This window comes from Phytophthora infestans, genomic scaffold (genome assembly GCF_000142945.1).
Source record: "Phytophthora infestans T30-4 supercont1.1 genomic scaffold, whole genome shotgun sequence".
NCBI lineage: Eukaryota > Oomycota > Peronosporomycetes > Peronosporales > Peronosporaceae > Phytophthora > Phytophthora infestans.
In genome coordinates, this window is record NW_003303758.1 from 4,183,446 (window position 1) to 4,198,106 (window position 14,661).

Here is a 14,661-nt window from a genome sequence, read left to right on the forward strand (position 1 = left end):
AAAGAAGAGTAGAGCACCCGTTGAGTGTACTAATTCCTCCAGTTCACGATACATGTGTATCTTTGCGTTATCAAGAACTACAATGCTTCTAGGAAGAGGCCACCGATTTAGCAATGGTGCAATCTTTTCACTAAAAGCCTTGTGGAACTCTCTGCGCGAGAACGTCCCCCACGTCATTTCCCAAGCAAAAAACCCTGTTGTATCCATTGCAGCCAGCACGGAGTCACGCTCACCCCGTCTAAACGGCAGGTCCACCACGGCAGGGGTACCCCTCGGCGACCACGCGTACCGACGCATACAGTCACGACCGGCTTTCGCTGTCTCGTCCAAGAAGACGAGCTGCTCTGGTCCATTGTAAAATGGAAGTAGCTTATTGTAGTACACCGCAATTTCCGTCGGAGCTGCCTCCCTTGCCCGTTTGCTGAGCAACTTGCGCGTGAGGTGCAGGTCGAAGCGGAGGGCTCTACAGATAGTAGCTTCGGATGTATTTCTCAGTGTAGGGAAGCGAGCTCTCAGTGCTGACCGCAGCTCGTCGATGTAGAAACACGGGTGAGACTGAGCATATTCACGAACAAAATGGCACACGTTTTGCGGCCATCTTGACGTGCGTTGCTTCCGACCCTTTCCTTCGACAGTACCTCGATTGAGAAACCACCCATACCACCTCTCTATGGACCTTTTCGATACACCGAGAATGCTTGCAACATGCGCGATATCAACGTCGTAAACATGTATCAATGATACCGCCCGCCAACGAAGATCACTTGACTTGGTCATGCTTGTCAGAGCCTTGAGCAGTTGATATCAGAGACTTTAATGAGTTTAGACAGCGAATGGCGGTTCGAATGTCCGCCATTCGTTATTATCTGAGCCCAACTCGTCCTCAAAGTCGTCAACCCCCTTAAATATGCTACTCGTCAAGTGACTAAATCGCTGTTCCAACTTTGATAAGTCGTTGAGATAAGCAAGGTCTCCGCCAAAATGCATGAAACGTACAATACTATATAACCTACTAACAACATGTTTGAGAGAAGTCTTGATATTCGCAGGTCAGCAACGCTCGCTTTGATCCTGATCGTAAAGCAGGATCTTTTACTACACGATGTATCTTGCGTACCTAATTAAGCACTTGACAGCTCATCGGTAACCGTAGCAGATCTGAGTTGTCGACCTTCGCACTTCTTTTTGAGTTGGTAGAGTCGATACTGGCCAGCGATATTGCAGAGAATCGCTGGCGGAGCAACACTGGTAGAGCGAATCCAGGACGCGAGGATTCATCGTAGCCCCACATGTATCCCGACATGACGTACTGGAACACGCAGCCACAATTCAAGATGCTGAACGTATTCTGCAAGTACTTGACGTCGTTGCGAAAGAATACAAAATCCACGACCTCCCGGATATCGCTCTCGTCCGACAAAGTCTGGATTTCGTCAAGCTCTGCGTTGATCTCGCAGGCAATAGCACGTTTGCTTACAAATACATGTGGGAATACCCTGCTTAAATAGCCGACAGCGCGAATGTCCGACTCCATGCCCACGTTCTGATCTCCACCACTGGCTTTCAACACAATCGTTGTCATCACAAATCGGTAAATATAAAACGGCTGGTTCGTGACTGCCAGCCACGTAAATGCAGCGTTGATGATCTGCGAACACACTTCTACCCAATCGTCCTTGTCGTCGCTGTCTCCCACGTCTACAATTCCAGCTTGGACCATGCCGAGAGTCAAAATAGCGACGACGATGACACCTATGAGCACACCGTGGTAGATCATCGACGCCACTTTCCAGCGCTGTTTTGAGTCGGCAATGGGCTCGTATCCACATTCTAGAACTGGTGCTGGTGGCGAATCAACGCGAGAGACCATTTCAGTGGCTTGCGGATGACGCAGTAAGTGTCAGTTGTTGGTCGCTTGTTTGGAAGTGAAGTCATTTATCTAAGTACTGACGCATTTGAGACTGCGTCAAACAAGAGATAATCGAGCTTAAAGTTGGCCAATTGATTTTCGCACTTAACCGAAACAGTGACATTTATTGTAAACTTCCTTCGAAGAAACTGTAGAACTACCCTTATTCAATTGCTTTTAACAGGAGCTTTTAAATAACACTTAAATCTCTAAAATTGAAAAAATATTGAGCTCGCAACACTCCTAAATGTATCGTCATTTCGAGGGCCCATAAATGAAGATAATATTTTTGAGCGACCACAACTTCTTCCGTTTTAAGCCTTCTGCAGCTTATAAGGGCTCAAAAGATAGAGGAGACGCCCCGCTTTCGTTTAGAGTGCTTAAATCGCGATTCGTACTTAGGCTCATAAGTAACATTTTGTTTTACGCAGTCTCATTTGAGAAACATGCACACGCTGGATATTGTTCATCGAGCAAGTTTGCCGATTGTAGTGTTCGAGATGCTGTTTACAGTACCAACGATTTGCAATTTCTGGATCGACATCAAGGTTTAAAATATTATTTATTTACAGTGAAGTAAAGAGTTTTTCCCGCATCAGTTTTGAAGTGGGTGCATGAACAATTATAATACATGTACTAATTTGTGAATGGCTTCTAAATAGTTTTGTAGCTCACTAGGTGATTCTCGTTGAAGTTCTTGTATTTAGCGCGGCACCTTAAATAATGGGGTACAATTATCGTGCTCTGTATTAAAAAATTAGGCCAAAAAATACCGCAATAAGCGCTGTAATAGCTATTTGTCCTTAGTCCTGTCGGTAGTAAATCGAAAAGAAAGACCGGGATGCTGCCTGTTTTCTTTCCGAAACTACGGTATATACATGCTTGTGCGGTCTAATCTGTATATATAGTATTTCGTCACTATGTATTAGTACTACTAGTATTAATACTTCGAAGTATTAAACTTTGAGGTACTACAGTATTTGTTTTAGCTAAAGCAGTAGTTTTAAAATAGGGAATTGATTGAGTACAAACGCAATAAATACCGGTATTGCAGTTTTTTCATTCGATTGGAAGCAAACTATTAGCGGTATACACTAAATAGCCGGAACTACAGCAACAGAACGAACACAGGCTGTGTCGAACTGAGACCAATAATTACGGGCGGATCGCCTAAAGAGATGACCGAGGAGATGTCACTGAGCTGCGCGTACTTGACAGGTTTCCAGGAAATGGTGCACCTTTTTTTTCGGTTCGCTTGTTGAGTGTATACAATCGATACTGGCCAACGGCATTGCAAAGTGCGACTGGTGGAAGCAGAGCAGGCAGCACAAATCCAGGACGCGAAGAAGCTTCGTAGCCCCACATAAAGCCCGACATAACATACTGGAAAAAGCACCCGCAGTTGAGGTAAATGTAAGCCGTTCGCAGGTACTTGGCATCGCTGCGAAGAAATGAAATGTTGTTGATGCACTCAACATTTTCTATTCTGACCGAGTTCATGTTCGCGCTCTGAGCTTCAAGACTGCCGACATTACACTGAAAAGCTGCGGGGAAATGTTTGCTCAGGTACCGAGCTGCTCGAATACCCGACTCCGTCTGGTTTGCCCTCAACACGCGCAATGTCATGGTCAAGCGATAGATATAGGAAGGCTGATCAGAGATGGCCATCCACGTGAAGACTCCATTCAGAACTTGCGATGACACTTCTGTCCAGTCATCCTGGGCAGCTTGGTCGCCCACATCGAGGAGGCCAGCTTTCACGCCCAGGAGAATCCCAAGAGCGACGACAAGCACGGCTTCCAGGACTGTGTTACATGTATACACGGCCAACGCGGCATTCTTGCATCGATTTTGCTCTCGTACTGTCTCGTACGTGTCACCGAGGATTGGAGTAGCCGGCTCGGGGGAAGCCATTGTCAGCTTGAATTCGGAAACGGAAGTGCGAGGTAGGCAAGGAAATGCAGCATCTATTAGCCTTGTGAGACTAGAAATCGGTGATGGAGTGCTTTATATACTGAAGCTGGCAGTTTGAGTACACAGCACCGACAAAGCCGTTTGATTACTTTCTACTAACAGCACGATTTCCTAGCGAGGACAGGATCCATATGACCAGACAAGTGGCTTTCTGCTAATTAAATAATTGAAGTCGCGAAGCAGTAAAATTCTTCCAGCCAATGCGCGTGAGATTTACAATTGCTTTTTGCAAGCGTTTTGTTGATAATGATGTCCGATCACGTGTCATAAGCTACAAGGCACTAGTTATGGGCAGAGACTGCTTCTCCTACTGCGTCGTGCCTTGATATCCTTGTTGAGCTTGAAGATGCGGTACTGACCCCCGAAGTTGCACAGGAACGAAAGCGGCAGGAAGACGCCAATGACGAATCCAGGGCGCGTGTCGGCGTCGTATGCCCACATGACTGCAGTGATCGGGTACTGGAACAGACAATTCCAGTTGAGCATCACGAACGTGTTGCGCAGGTTTTCGGCGTCTCGCCGGTTGTACGAGATCTCCTCGAGCGTCTCCGTCTCCTCGTGCTCGGTCAGCAGATACACTTCGCCATCGTCCGCTGCAGCACCCTGTGCCTCCGTGCTCTCGACTTTGTGGCTGTAGACAGCTTCTGTGTCGACGAATACGAGCGGGAAGTGGCGACTCAAGTACCGAGCCGCTCGAACGCGCTTGTCCAGGACAGGGACCCAGTTCCAGCACCGACTACCCAAAACTTGCAGGATTTTGACCAATCGGTAGATGAAGAACGGGTGATTAGTGATCGCCATCCACGTGAAAACGCCATTGAGAATCTGCGAGTTGACCTCGATCCAGTCGTCCTTAACGTCTTTGTCGCCACCTCCGACCTTCACCATACCAACCATTACCATGAACAGAATGGCGCCTGAGACCACGATGACAGCATAGAGCACGACGTTGTACGCGATCCAGAGGTACTGGCGACGCTTGTCCGTCTTGGGGCTCTTGGAAATCATCATGTCCGTCCGTTTAGACTGATTTAGAAGTGTTGACGTCTAGTTCGGGAATATCTATTGGCCAGCATGGCGATCAGACGCCGAGTCGGCGAGAGTCGGTAGAGGCCAGACAGATGCTGGACAGAATTAAGTGTGTCAACACAATAAAAGACTTACTTTCATTAAAGCAATAGTGAGTACTAGAGTAAAACAGATCCTACGAGCACTTGGATAGAGTGCACCAGCAGGCAGAGGCTGTCTGTGTCGAAGTAAGCATCTCCGATGTGATAGTGACTATCTAGTAGAATATAACTGTACTATTTCATATAGAGAAATCGTACATAACTGGACTGGTTAAGGGAGAGTAACCCCCCCCACCAGCCATCACTTCTTCTTTTACCAAGTCCACCACAAGCGTCTTCTCCTTCTACACTCAAGACTTCCTCTCCACTACGGCCGCCTAGACCACTCTACTTTTGTCCTCACTCCGTACTGTACTGCCCTAACAACTCTGCGCAAATCATCCCTCCAACAGGTTATAAGCCCAACGTTTCTCCAGGGGCGAGCTGGACGCTGCAAGACAACACACCTCCAAGCCGCATGAATGACCAGGGGCACAAGGAGGTGAAGGAGACCTGAGTGAGAAATCGCTGGACGGACACTTGCCTGCGTTAGGCCACGTTGCCAACTTTGCGCCAGCCACTGAGCTGTAGCGCTGCATGAGCAATAGATCGCCATGCTGGGAGGCCATGTTGCCCTCTACGCCAGCAAACGAGCTGCACGCGGTGAGCAGCACGTCTGCCACGCGGTATCGAGCCAGAGGAGAATCTCCCTGGACTCCGTGCCATACGCACTGCGTATTGAGCCAGAGGAGAATCTCCCTGGACTCCGTACCATACGCACTGCGTATTGAGCCTACGAAGCAATAACACTTTTTTGCATGAGCAATGTCTCTGTCAATTGACTAAATAGTGTGCATGCTTCTCACTACTTCGAAGTATAATAAAATCCGGAATACAATCCGAAGAGCCACCAGGGAGAAAATTACCCCAAAGCTGTGAGCTAGATAAAATGTGAGTGAAGTGTGCTCCTAATATTGCTTTGGTGCAAGCATTGCTACCTAGCTGCTCAAAACATATTTATGCCACATTCACAAAAGAAATTTAAATAAAATCATACATGCAATTTGCAAGATGCAAAAATAAAATTGCAAATTTCACAAAGGCTGCCTAGCTTGTACGAAGAAAAAAAAAATATACCCCAAACGTTGAGAGAGAAATACTTAATGAAATGTATGAAACTGGGAGGCATCAACGCCAAAAACTATTCATGCATTCGCCAAACTTTAACATTTATTGTCACTGGCAAAAGTTTCAAATATTTCCAGCATAACAGTACCAAAAGAATGAGAGAAAAAAATTCAACACTTTATGACTACAAGACAAGCCTACAGAAGCCTCTGTCTACAGAAAGCAAACTATAGATTTACTGCATCAATTCCATCTACAATGAATTCGATAGTTTGCAAAATCTATCGCTAGCGCTCGCGAAGTAAAAATAAAATTATAAACTTCCAAACGAGAAACAACTCGATGAGCCTCTAGGGAGAAAAATAACCCCAACGACGAGAGCCTGCACACTTACTGCAAATATGATGCGTACGCTACCGATGACACTGTTTGATGTTATTTATGCTTTTAAAAGCTATAGCCTTTCTTCAAAAATATGTGAAAACTATAAGCTCTCAATAACAATAGTCAGAACAAATTGAAAATGACTGCAGCACCTATATCAACCATTTCATGAAATTGGGAGGCAAGTCTATAAGACCTCAGCAGCGAAAAACAAAAAACAAACCACACAGTGTGAAGAAATATCCACATATGAAAGAGCAAAACAATGGCAGTTTAAGAAATGAACAAAGCTAAAACGCTTACACAAAATATATAAAGATAAATTCGGTGATCAGGTGTATCCTCAAAGGTTTCCTGAGTAGCCAACAACAGAGCGAACAGGTTTTGATCCTTAAAATTAAAGGTTTTCCTGAGGTAGCTTCTACAAATTCGTAAAGCTAAAACGATAACAGCAACAATTCAGCGAACAGGTTTTGATCCTTAAAATTAGGGGTTCCCTGAGGTAGCTGCTACAAATTCGTATAACTAAAACGATAGCAACAACAATCACTACGGTGAACAGGTTTAATCCTCTAAGGTTTTCCTGAGTAGCCAAAATAACAATGAAAACAAGAAATCAGCACAGTTATTGCCAAAGCAAAACGGCACAAGGTGACAAATCTGACAATGAAAGTCAAAGGAAAAGATCATCAATATCAAAACAAGATCTACTTCCTGTAAATGCTCATGTACGTACAGGACTGTTATAAACAGCCACCTGTGGTACATTAAATACTATCCGACAGATAGAGCATCATACACATTCCTCGATGTGGGAGGCTGTCGAAGTAAGCATCTCCGATGTGATGATGACTATCTAGTGGAATATAACTGTACTATTTCATATAGAGAAATCGTACATAACTGGACTGGTTGGTGGAGAGTACCCCCCCCCACCAGAACACCAGACTCTATAATTCATCACTTCTTCTTTTACCAAGTCCACCACAAGCGTCTTCTCCTTCTACACTCAAGACTTCCTCTCCACTACGGCCGCCTAGACCACTCTACTTTTGTCCTCACTCCGTACTGTACTGCCCTAACAACTCTGCGCAAATCATCCCTCCAACAGGTTATAAGCCCAACGTTTCTCCAGGGGCGAGCTGGACGCTGCAAGACAACACACCTCCAAGCCGCATGAATGACCAGGGGCACAAGGAGGTGAAGGAGACCTGAGTGAGAAATCGCTGGACGGACACTTGCCTGCGTTAGGCCACGTTGCCAACTTTGCGCCAGCCACTAAGCTGTAGCGCTGCATGTGCAATAGATCGCCATGCTGGGAGGCCATGTTGCCCTCTACGCCAGCAAACGAGCTGCACGCGGTGAGCAGCACGTCTGCCACGCGGTATCGAGCCAGAAGAGAATCTCCCTGGACTCCGTACCATACGCACTGCGTATTGAGCCTACGAAGCAATAACACTTTTTTGCATGAGCAATGTCTCTGTCAATTGACTAAATAGTGTGCATGCTTCTCACTACTTCGAAGTATAATAAAATCCGGAATACAATCCGAAGAGCCACCAGGGAGAAAATTACCTCAAAGCTGTGAGCTAGATAAAATGTGAGTGAAGTGTGCTCCTAATATTTTTGGTGCAAGCATTGTTACCTAGCTGCTCAAAACATATTTATGCCACATTCACAAAAGAAATTTAAATAAAATCATACATGCAATTTGCAAGATGCAAAAATAAAATTGCAAATTTCACAAAGGCTGCCTAGCTTGTACGAAGAAAAAAAATATATACCCCAAACGTTGAGAGAGAAATACTTAATGAAATGTATGAAACTGGGAGGCATCAACGCCAAAAACTATTCATGCATTCGCCAAACTTTAACATTTATTGTCACTGGCAAAAGTTTCAAATATTTCCAGCATAACAGTACCAAAAGAATGAGAAAAAAAATTCAACACTTTATGACTACAAGACAAGCCTACAGAAGCCTCTGTCTACAGAAAGCAAACTATAGATTTACTGCATCAATTCCATCTACAATGAATTCGATAGTTTGCAAAATCTATCGCTAGCGCTTGCGAAGTAAAAATAAAATTATAAACTTCCAAACGAGAAACAACTCGATGAGCCTCTAGGGAGAAAAATAACCCCAACGACGAGAGCCTGCACACTTACTGCAAATATGATGCGTACGCTACCGATGACACTGTTTGATGTTATTTATGCTTTTAAAAGCTATAGCCTTTCTTCAAAAATATGTGAAAACTATAAGCTCTCAATAACAATAGTCAGAACAAATTGAAAATGACTGCAGCACCTATATCAACCATTTCATGAAATTGGGAGGCAAGTCTATAAGACCTCAGCAGCGAAAAACAAAAAACAAACCACACAGTGTGAAGAAATATCCACATATGAAAGAGCAAAACAATGGCAGTTTAAGAAATGAACAAAGCTAAAACGCTTACACAAAATATATAAAGATAAATACGGTGATCAGGTGTATCCTCAAAGGTTTCCTGAGTAGCCAACAACAGAGCGAACAGGTTTTGATCCTTAAAATTAAAGGTTTTCCTGAGGTAGCTTCTACAAATTCGTAAAGCTAAAACGATAACAGCAACAATTCAGCGAACAGGTTTTGATCCTTAAAATTAAAGGTTTCCCTGAGGTAGCTGCTACAAATTCGTATAACTAAAACGATAGCAACAACAATCACTACGGTGAACAGGTTTAATCCTCTAAGGTTTTCCTGAGTAGCCAAAATAACAATGAAAACAAGAAATCAGCACAGTTATTGCCAAAGCAAAACGGCACAAGGTGACAAATCTGACAATGAAAGTCAAAGGAAAAAGATCATCAATATCAAAACAAGATCTACTTCCTGTAAATGCTCATGTACGTACAGGACTGTTATAAACAGCCACCTGTGGTACATTAAATACTATCCGACAGATAGAGCATCATACACATTCCTCGATGTGGGAGGCTGTCGAAGTAAGCATCTCCGATGTGATGATAAACTGTTTTGAGAGCTACTCTACAGCGTTCATTCTAACATTTTAAGTAAGACGGACAAGACTTCTGAGACCAACATGAGCAGGCTGCAGTTCCACGGGAACAAGGCGCATTTCGCTGGTTGGAAGGACAAGTTCGTGGATCATCTGGCTGCTAAGAGCGACGCCATCACGATTCTCGAGCTTCAGCAAAAACGGGCGAAGCCAATGACGCGCTTTGAGGATTTGCTCAAATCCCAGCCGTCAATCCCGCCTCTCGAAGGAGAGCGTACGGCGGACCGCGTGCAGGCGCACGAGCTGCAAGGGGCGCTGCTCAGGGGACAGAAATCCTACATCAAGGATCTTCTGAACCAGACGCTGCCAAGAAACTTCGCTGACGAACGACTCATGCGTATGCCGGTCTATGTGATCTGGAAAGCCGTTGAGAAACGTTATGGTCTCAACACTGCGTCCGGCGTGGTAGAGCCGGTGCAGAATTTCGAGAGAGTGGCCAACTCGGACTTCAAGAATATTTCGCATCTGTTCCAGCAGCTCAAGGCTGCTCGCGAGCAAGCGAGCAGGAACAGCATCGAGGCACTGGGTGAAAAGATCATATCGTCCCATCTCATGCTCATCAAAGTCCTGGCTATTCTGCCTGGTCATCTGTGGGGCTCCGGAATTAAATTCCAATCAGGAGACTTCACGGTTGAGAAGGTGGAGCAAAAACTGGTCGCCATCTTCGGTACCAAGAGCAAGGCGCAAATTATGGCGCTGGGCAAGGGCATTGCGGTGAACCACGTGCAAGCCGGGACAGCCAAACCTAAGACAAGTGCACTGGGCAGGCGAAAGGCCGCACCCGAGCCCATCAACGATTTGCACTACAACGTGGGGCATAAATCGTGCCACTACTGTGCTGGGGAGTTCAACGACATGAATGATGTCGGTCCTCATCTGATTGTTGCCTGCCCCAAAATGAAGTACGACTTGAGCCTGGGCGTCAAGCGTAGGAACATCTGGAGCCGCGGCAAACAAGTAAGCACTTGCTGGTCGAAGCCGCAAGGAAAGGGCAAGTCGGCTGCCAAGATCAAGAAACCAGCCCGCAAGCAGGTCCCGGTTGAGGACTGTCTACCGAAGCCGGTGAATGCGTGCGAGACGGTGCAGCCAGCCGCTCCACAAACCCCAGAGCACGCTGTAATTGCACAAAACAGTACCATCATGGCACCGTGAATTACTTAAAACACCGTCAGAATGTGTCAGCACAGAAGAGTGCTGTAGTAACACAATAAGTGGTTTCGGCTCTGCTCGCTGCAGGAAGCGCGCAGACAAGGTGAGCTTGGGTCTTCGCTGGCCTATCAGCGGTGGCCGTGCAGATATGTGGCGAATGTGGCCCACATAGGTTTAAAGCTGCTGGACGTCACTCGCAGAGCTCCTGTTCGGCGAGTGTGGCCATGCCGAAGCGTGTGCCGTGGGAGGAGAGGGCCGTCGGCATTGACGCTGCCGCGGCCGACGCTGTGATGGAGACGATGAAGGCGTTCGAGATCCAGAAGAGTCAGACGATGGCATGCAGCATGTGTATTGACGCAGAGCACAAGATGCGTTACCGCCTACTTACATGCAGCTCCGGCCTTTGCTGCGAAGCTAGTGAGTTAGACTGCGAGTGGCGAGGAAAGATCGTTACGTGCCTGGAGACAGCGCACGTATCTATTTTCGAGTATGGAGCTCACAACACCCGTGTATCCTCTCCAAAGAGCAAGAAGCTCACTACTACGCAGAAGATCTACTGCCGCGAGCTCGCTGATGAGCACCTCCGACCTATGCGTATTCGCCACGCTCTAGCTCGAAAGTTCTCGACGCCTCTTGAGGATCTCCCTCCCTTAAAGACTGTCCAGAACTTTGTGAATAATTACTCGCGAACTTACCTTGAAAATCACGACCGAGTACAGGAGCTCAGGGCCTGGGTCCACGCGCGTGCGTACACCGGCTTGGAGACAATGACGCAAACGTTCACGTTTGGATGGGAGCTGGACAGCAGTGGCAAACCGATTGTGGGCAATGGGTCCGACGAGAAACCCTTCATTGTGGGTCTATCAACGAAGGCGTTAATGCTGCGACTTACTGTGCCCCCACAGAACTTCATCTTACACGTTGACGGGACGTATAAGATGAATCAGTGTGACTATCCAGTTATAGTGGTGGGGATATCTGACAGGTCGCGCAGATTTCACCTAGTTGCTCTATTTGTGGTCTCACAGGAGACTCAGTCTGTATTTGAAGCTGTATTCTTTTCGTTGCGACGAATCTACTTCTAGATCACCAAGAACGACCTACGCATTCAGTACGCGATGGCAGGCGGCGATAAGGCACAGTGCAACGCCCTTGCGTTGGTGTTTGGAGGCAATCCGTCTTACCGCTTCCTAATGTGATTCTTCCATGTAATGAAGAAGGTTCAAGAGCGTATTCGGAGCTTTTCCTCCGGTGTGGCAGCCACCGTACTTCGGGAGGTATATGACCTGCATTTTGCACGCAGTGAAGCCGCCTATTTAGAGATGCTGCGTGTCAATATGACGCGGTGGCTGAAGGAACCTGCGTTGGTCCAATTTGCTCAGTACATGCATGGACAATGGTTGACTGGTCTCTTCACTACGTGGCAGATATTCGCCACACCCAGTGCCTTCGCAACGACTAATAATCCAGCCGAAACGTTTAACGCGTTGATAAAGCGGGACTATACGCTACGTCGCCGCTTAAAAATGGGCACTTTACTACGAGAGTTGAGCGCCTGTTGCCAAGATCAATCGTCCAGTACGAAGGCATTCGAGTTTGGCGTGGTTCCGACACCAACCCTCGCGCGTCGGGTATCGGAGTTGGTACGAGCACAGCTCCTAGGGATAGCAGAAGGACAAGAAGTGGATGCAGTGAGTGGAGGAGTAGCTGGAGAGCCCAATATCATTCGTGTCATATCGCTACCTGCCCCTCGTGTCACGGTGGCGCCTAATAAACGGACGGAGGAAGGTATAGCTGTTTCCGCGCAGATGGGGGTCAATTACGCCCGCAAAGAGGTCGAAGGACAGCCGTTTGGTGGTTGGCACGTGGATGCCGAGCGACAGTGGTGTCAATGCGACTACTGCTACGCATTTGGTACGTGCATTCACGTCCTGTACGCCCTGCGAGCTACTACACACGTTGACAGCAGTGGGCGCGACATTTTAGTCAACAGGAAGAAGCGGAGACGTTATGGAGTGGCGGTCCTGCCGGTTGTAGGCCGTCCGCGTACAATCGGACCTGCACTTAGCTTTGAATGACTTACACGACGTTTGCTCAAGCGTCGTGTGTGGCCCCGACGCAGTTAAACACTTTATACAGCATCTTACATCTTCAGCAGACATAGTAAGTGTCCTGTAAGCGAAAGCGGTACAGTTTGCATGACTCCAGAATTTGTATTCTTTCCTTTTACATGCTAAAACTGTGTTTACTTCCTGCTAGCATTATGTACTTCGAGATACACCTGAGGGTATGCACCACAACCGCAAGCTAGTCATCTCCATCGTCGTCTTTGGTTTTCTCCCAACATTCATCACACGCACACTTAAACCACCTCTCATTCCCGTAGTGTACGGTAATTTCTGCACCAGCTTTGACGTCGCGAATCATCTTTACAAGCACCTTGACGCTGGAACGGTTGGACTGCTCTACGAAGGCGGCGTTGGGGTCACAGGAATGACTTATGAAACGGGTGATAGAGCCGCACTTGAGCGCATCGACGTAAACGTAGTTTCGTTTCGTAGACTTCGCATTGTACAGCAGTGTGTAGCCGCTGTTTTGCTTGGTGGCTTGATCCGGCTGCCCCTCGACAATTGCTGGAAACTCACTTAATTCCCCACAATACTCGCCAACAACGTCACCGATATCCAGCCAGGTCGTCGTGAAGACGCCTAAACCAACTCGTCCAGTATCGAAAAGTTTTAATGTATCGAGCGTGCGTGGAGCATTGCTGCACATCGCACCGAGGCTGCAGCAATCAGGAGTGCAAAACGTAGCACTGAAAACGTTCTTACAACCGTCGAGGAAACAATCGATGACGCACTCGCACTTATCAAACTTTCCGATGTCTGGAAAGAGAACGCCATTGCTTTTGCAGCTCGTTAGGTGCTCAACGTCATCTGGCCACTCCAATCCTTGGTGCTGCAGCGACGTCGCTTCCTCCATCTGGGACGGAGTCTCCGGCAATGACTTGCGTCGATCATGAAGGTTCTGTAGGCGACGTTTTACCTCTGGTGAACTCAGAATGTCTTTCATACGACTCGCCTTCAACGTCCTGGCATGATAGACGTTCATGCCACTACTAGTAACCGCACACTTCTTCTGATTACAGCGCTTCCTCGACCTTGGCACATGCCACTCAGCACGCCTCTTCTTAGGCTGGTGGCGAATCTTGGCTCGTACATACCGGGTTGGGATCGCCTTCACGTACGCAGCAGCCTGATCCTCCGTAGATACAGCAACCCCACGCTCGTCATCTTCTTCGGACGAAACTAAATTGATAATCTCCAAAATAGACGGTCTTCTGCCTTCTTCCTCTCTTGTATTCTCCTTCACGTCATGACTAGCAATTGCTCCAGACGTTAGCGCCTCCATCGCATCAGATTTGGAGCTGCTTAGTGCGGTCCCAGGCTGAATGTGTGTGTTTGGACTATCGAAGTCCGATTGAGGGCTCTCAGGGACAATATCCTCACGCATATCTCGTAGTGCCTGATGAACGGCTGCTACTGCATCACCCACAACACTCTGAAGCGCTCGTTTTAGTACGCTAGAGCGTGAAGGGGCCGGCACAGATCCACCTTCGAGCTGGTAGGTCCGGAGTTTGCGCCACTGCGACTCGGACAGCGGAACCGGGGCGCCCGAGGCGTCCGGCAGCCTCTTCGTCATCATATCCAACGGTATGGGCTCTTCCGTGTCGACGGAGATCGGAAAATCGACGTCAGGGGTGGTGTCCACTCTGGTGACGACTGCAATGCGCTGACCTCTAGGGTCTCCACAGACAAAGGCTCGGGTGTAATACTCAAGTGTCTCGCCGGCTCTGAGGGTCTGGGGTAGTAGATCCGACGCGCTCAGCCCCACCATCGACAACGTCCCGCTGCTGGAGGCGCTGGTAGCTCGTTGGTTGTGGTCGC

At 47.5% G+C, this 14,661-nt stretch overlaps 1 protein-coding gene across 1 annotated transcript; it reads right to left on the reverse strand.

Annotated features, from left to right (window-relative positions):
• Positions 1-4,091: 4,091 nt before the first annotated feature.
• PITG_00778 (uncharacterized protein) lies at positions 4,092-4,910 on the reverse strand (the record flags this gene model as incomplete). Its single annotated transcript, XM_002909300.1, has 1 exon — positions 4,092-4,910. The coding sequence occupies one exon, from the start codon at positions 4,892-4,894 to the stop codon at positions 4,169-4,171; it is 726 nt and encodes a 241-aa protein (XP_002909346.1).
• Between the last annotated feature and the right edge of the window lie 9,751 nt (positions 4,911-14,661).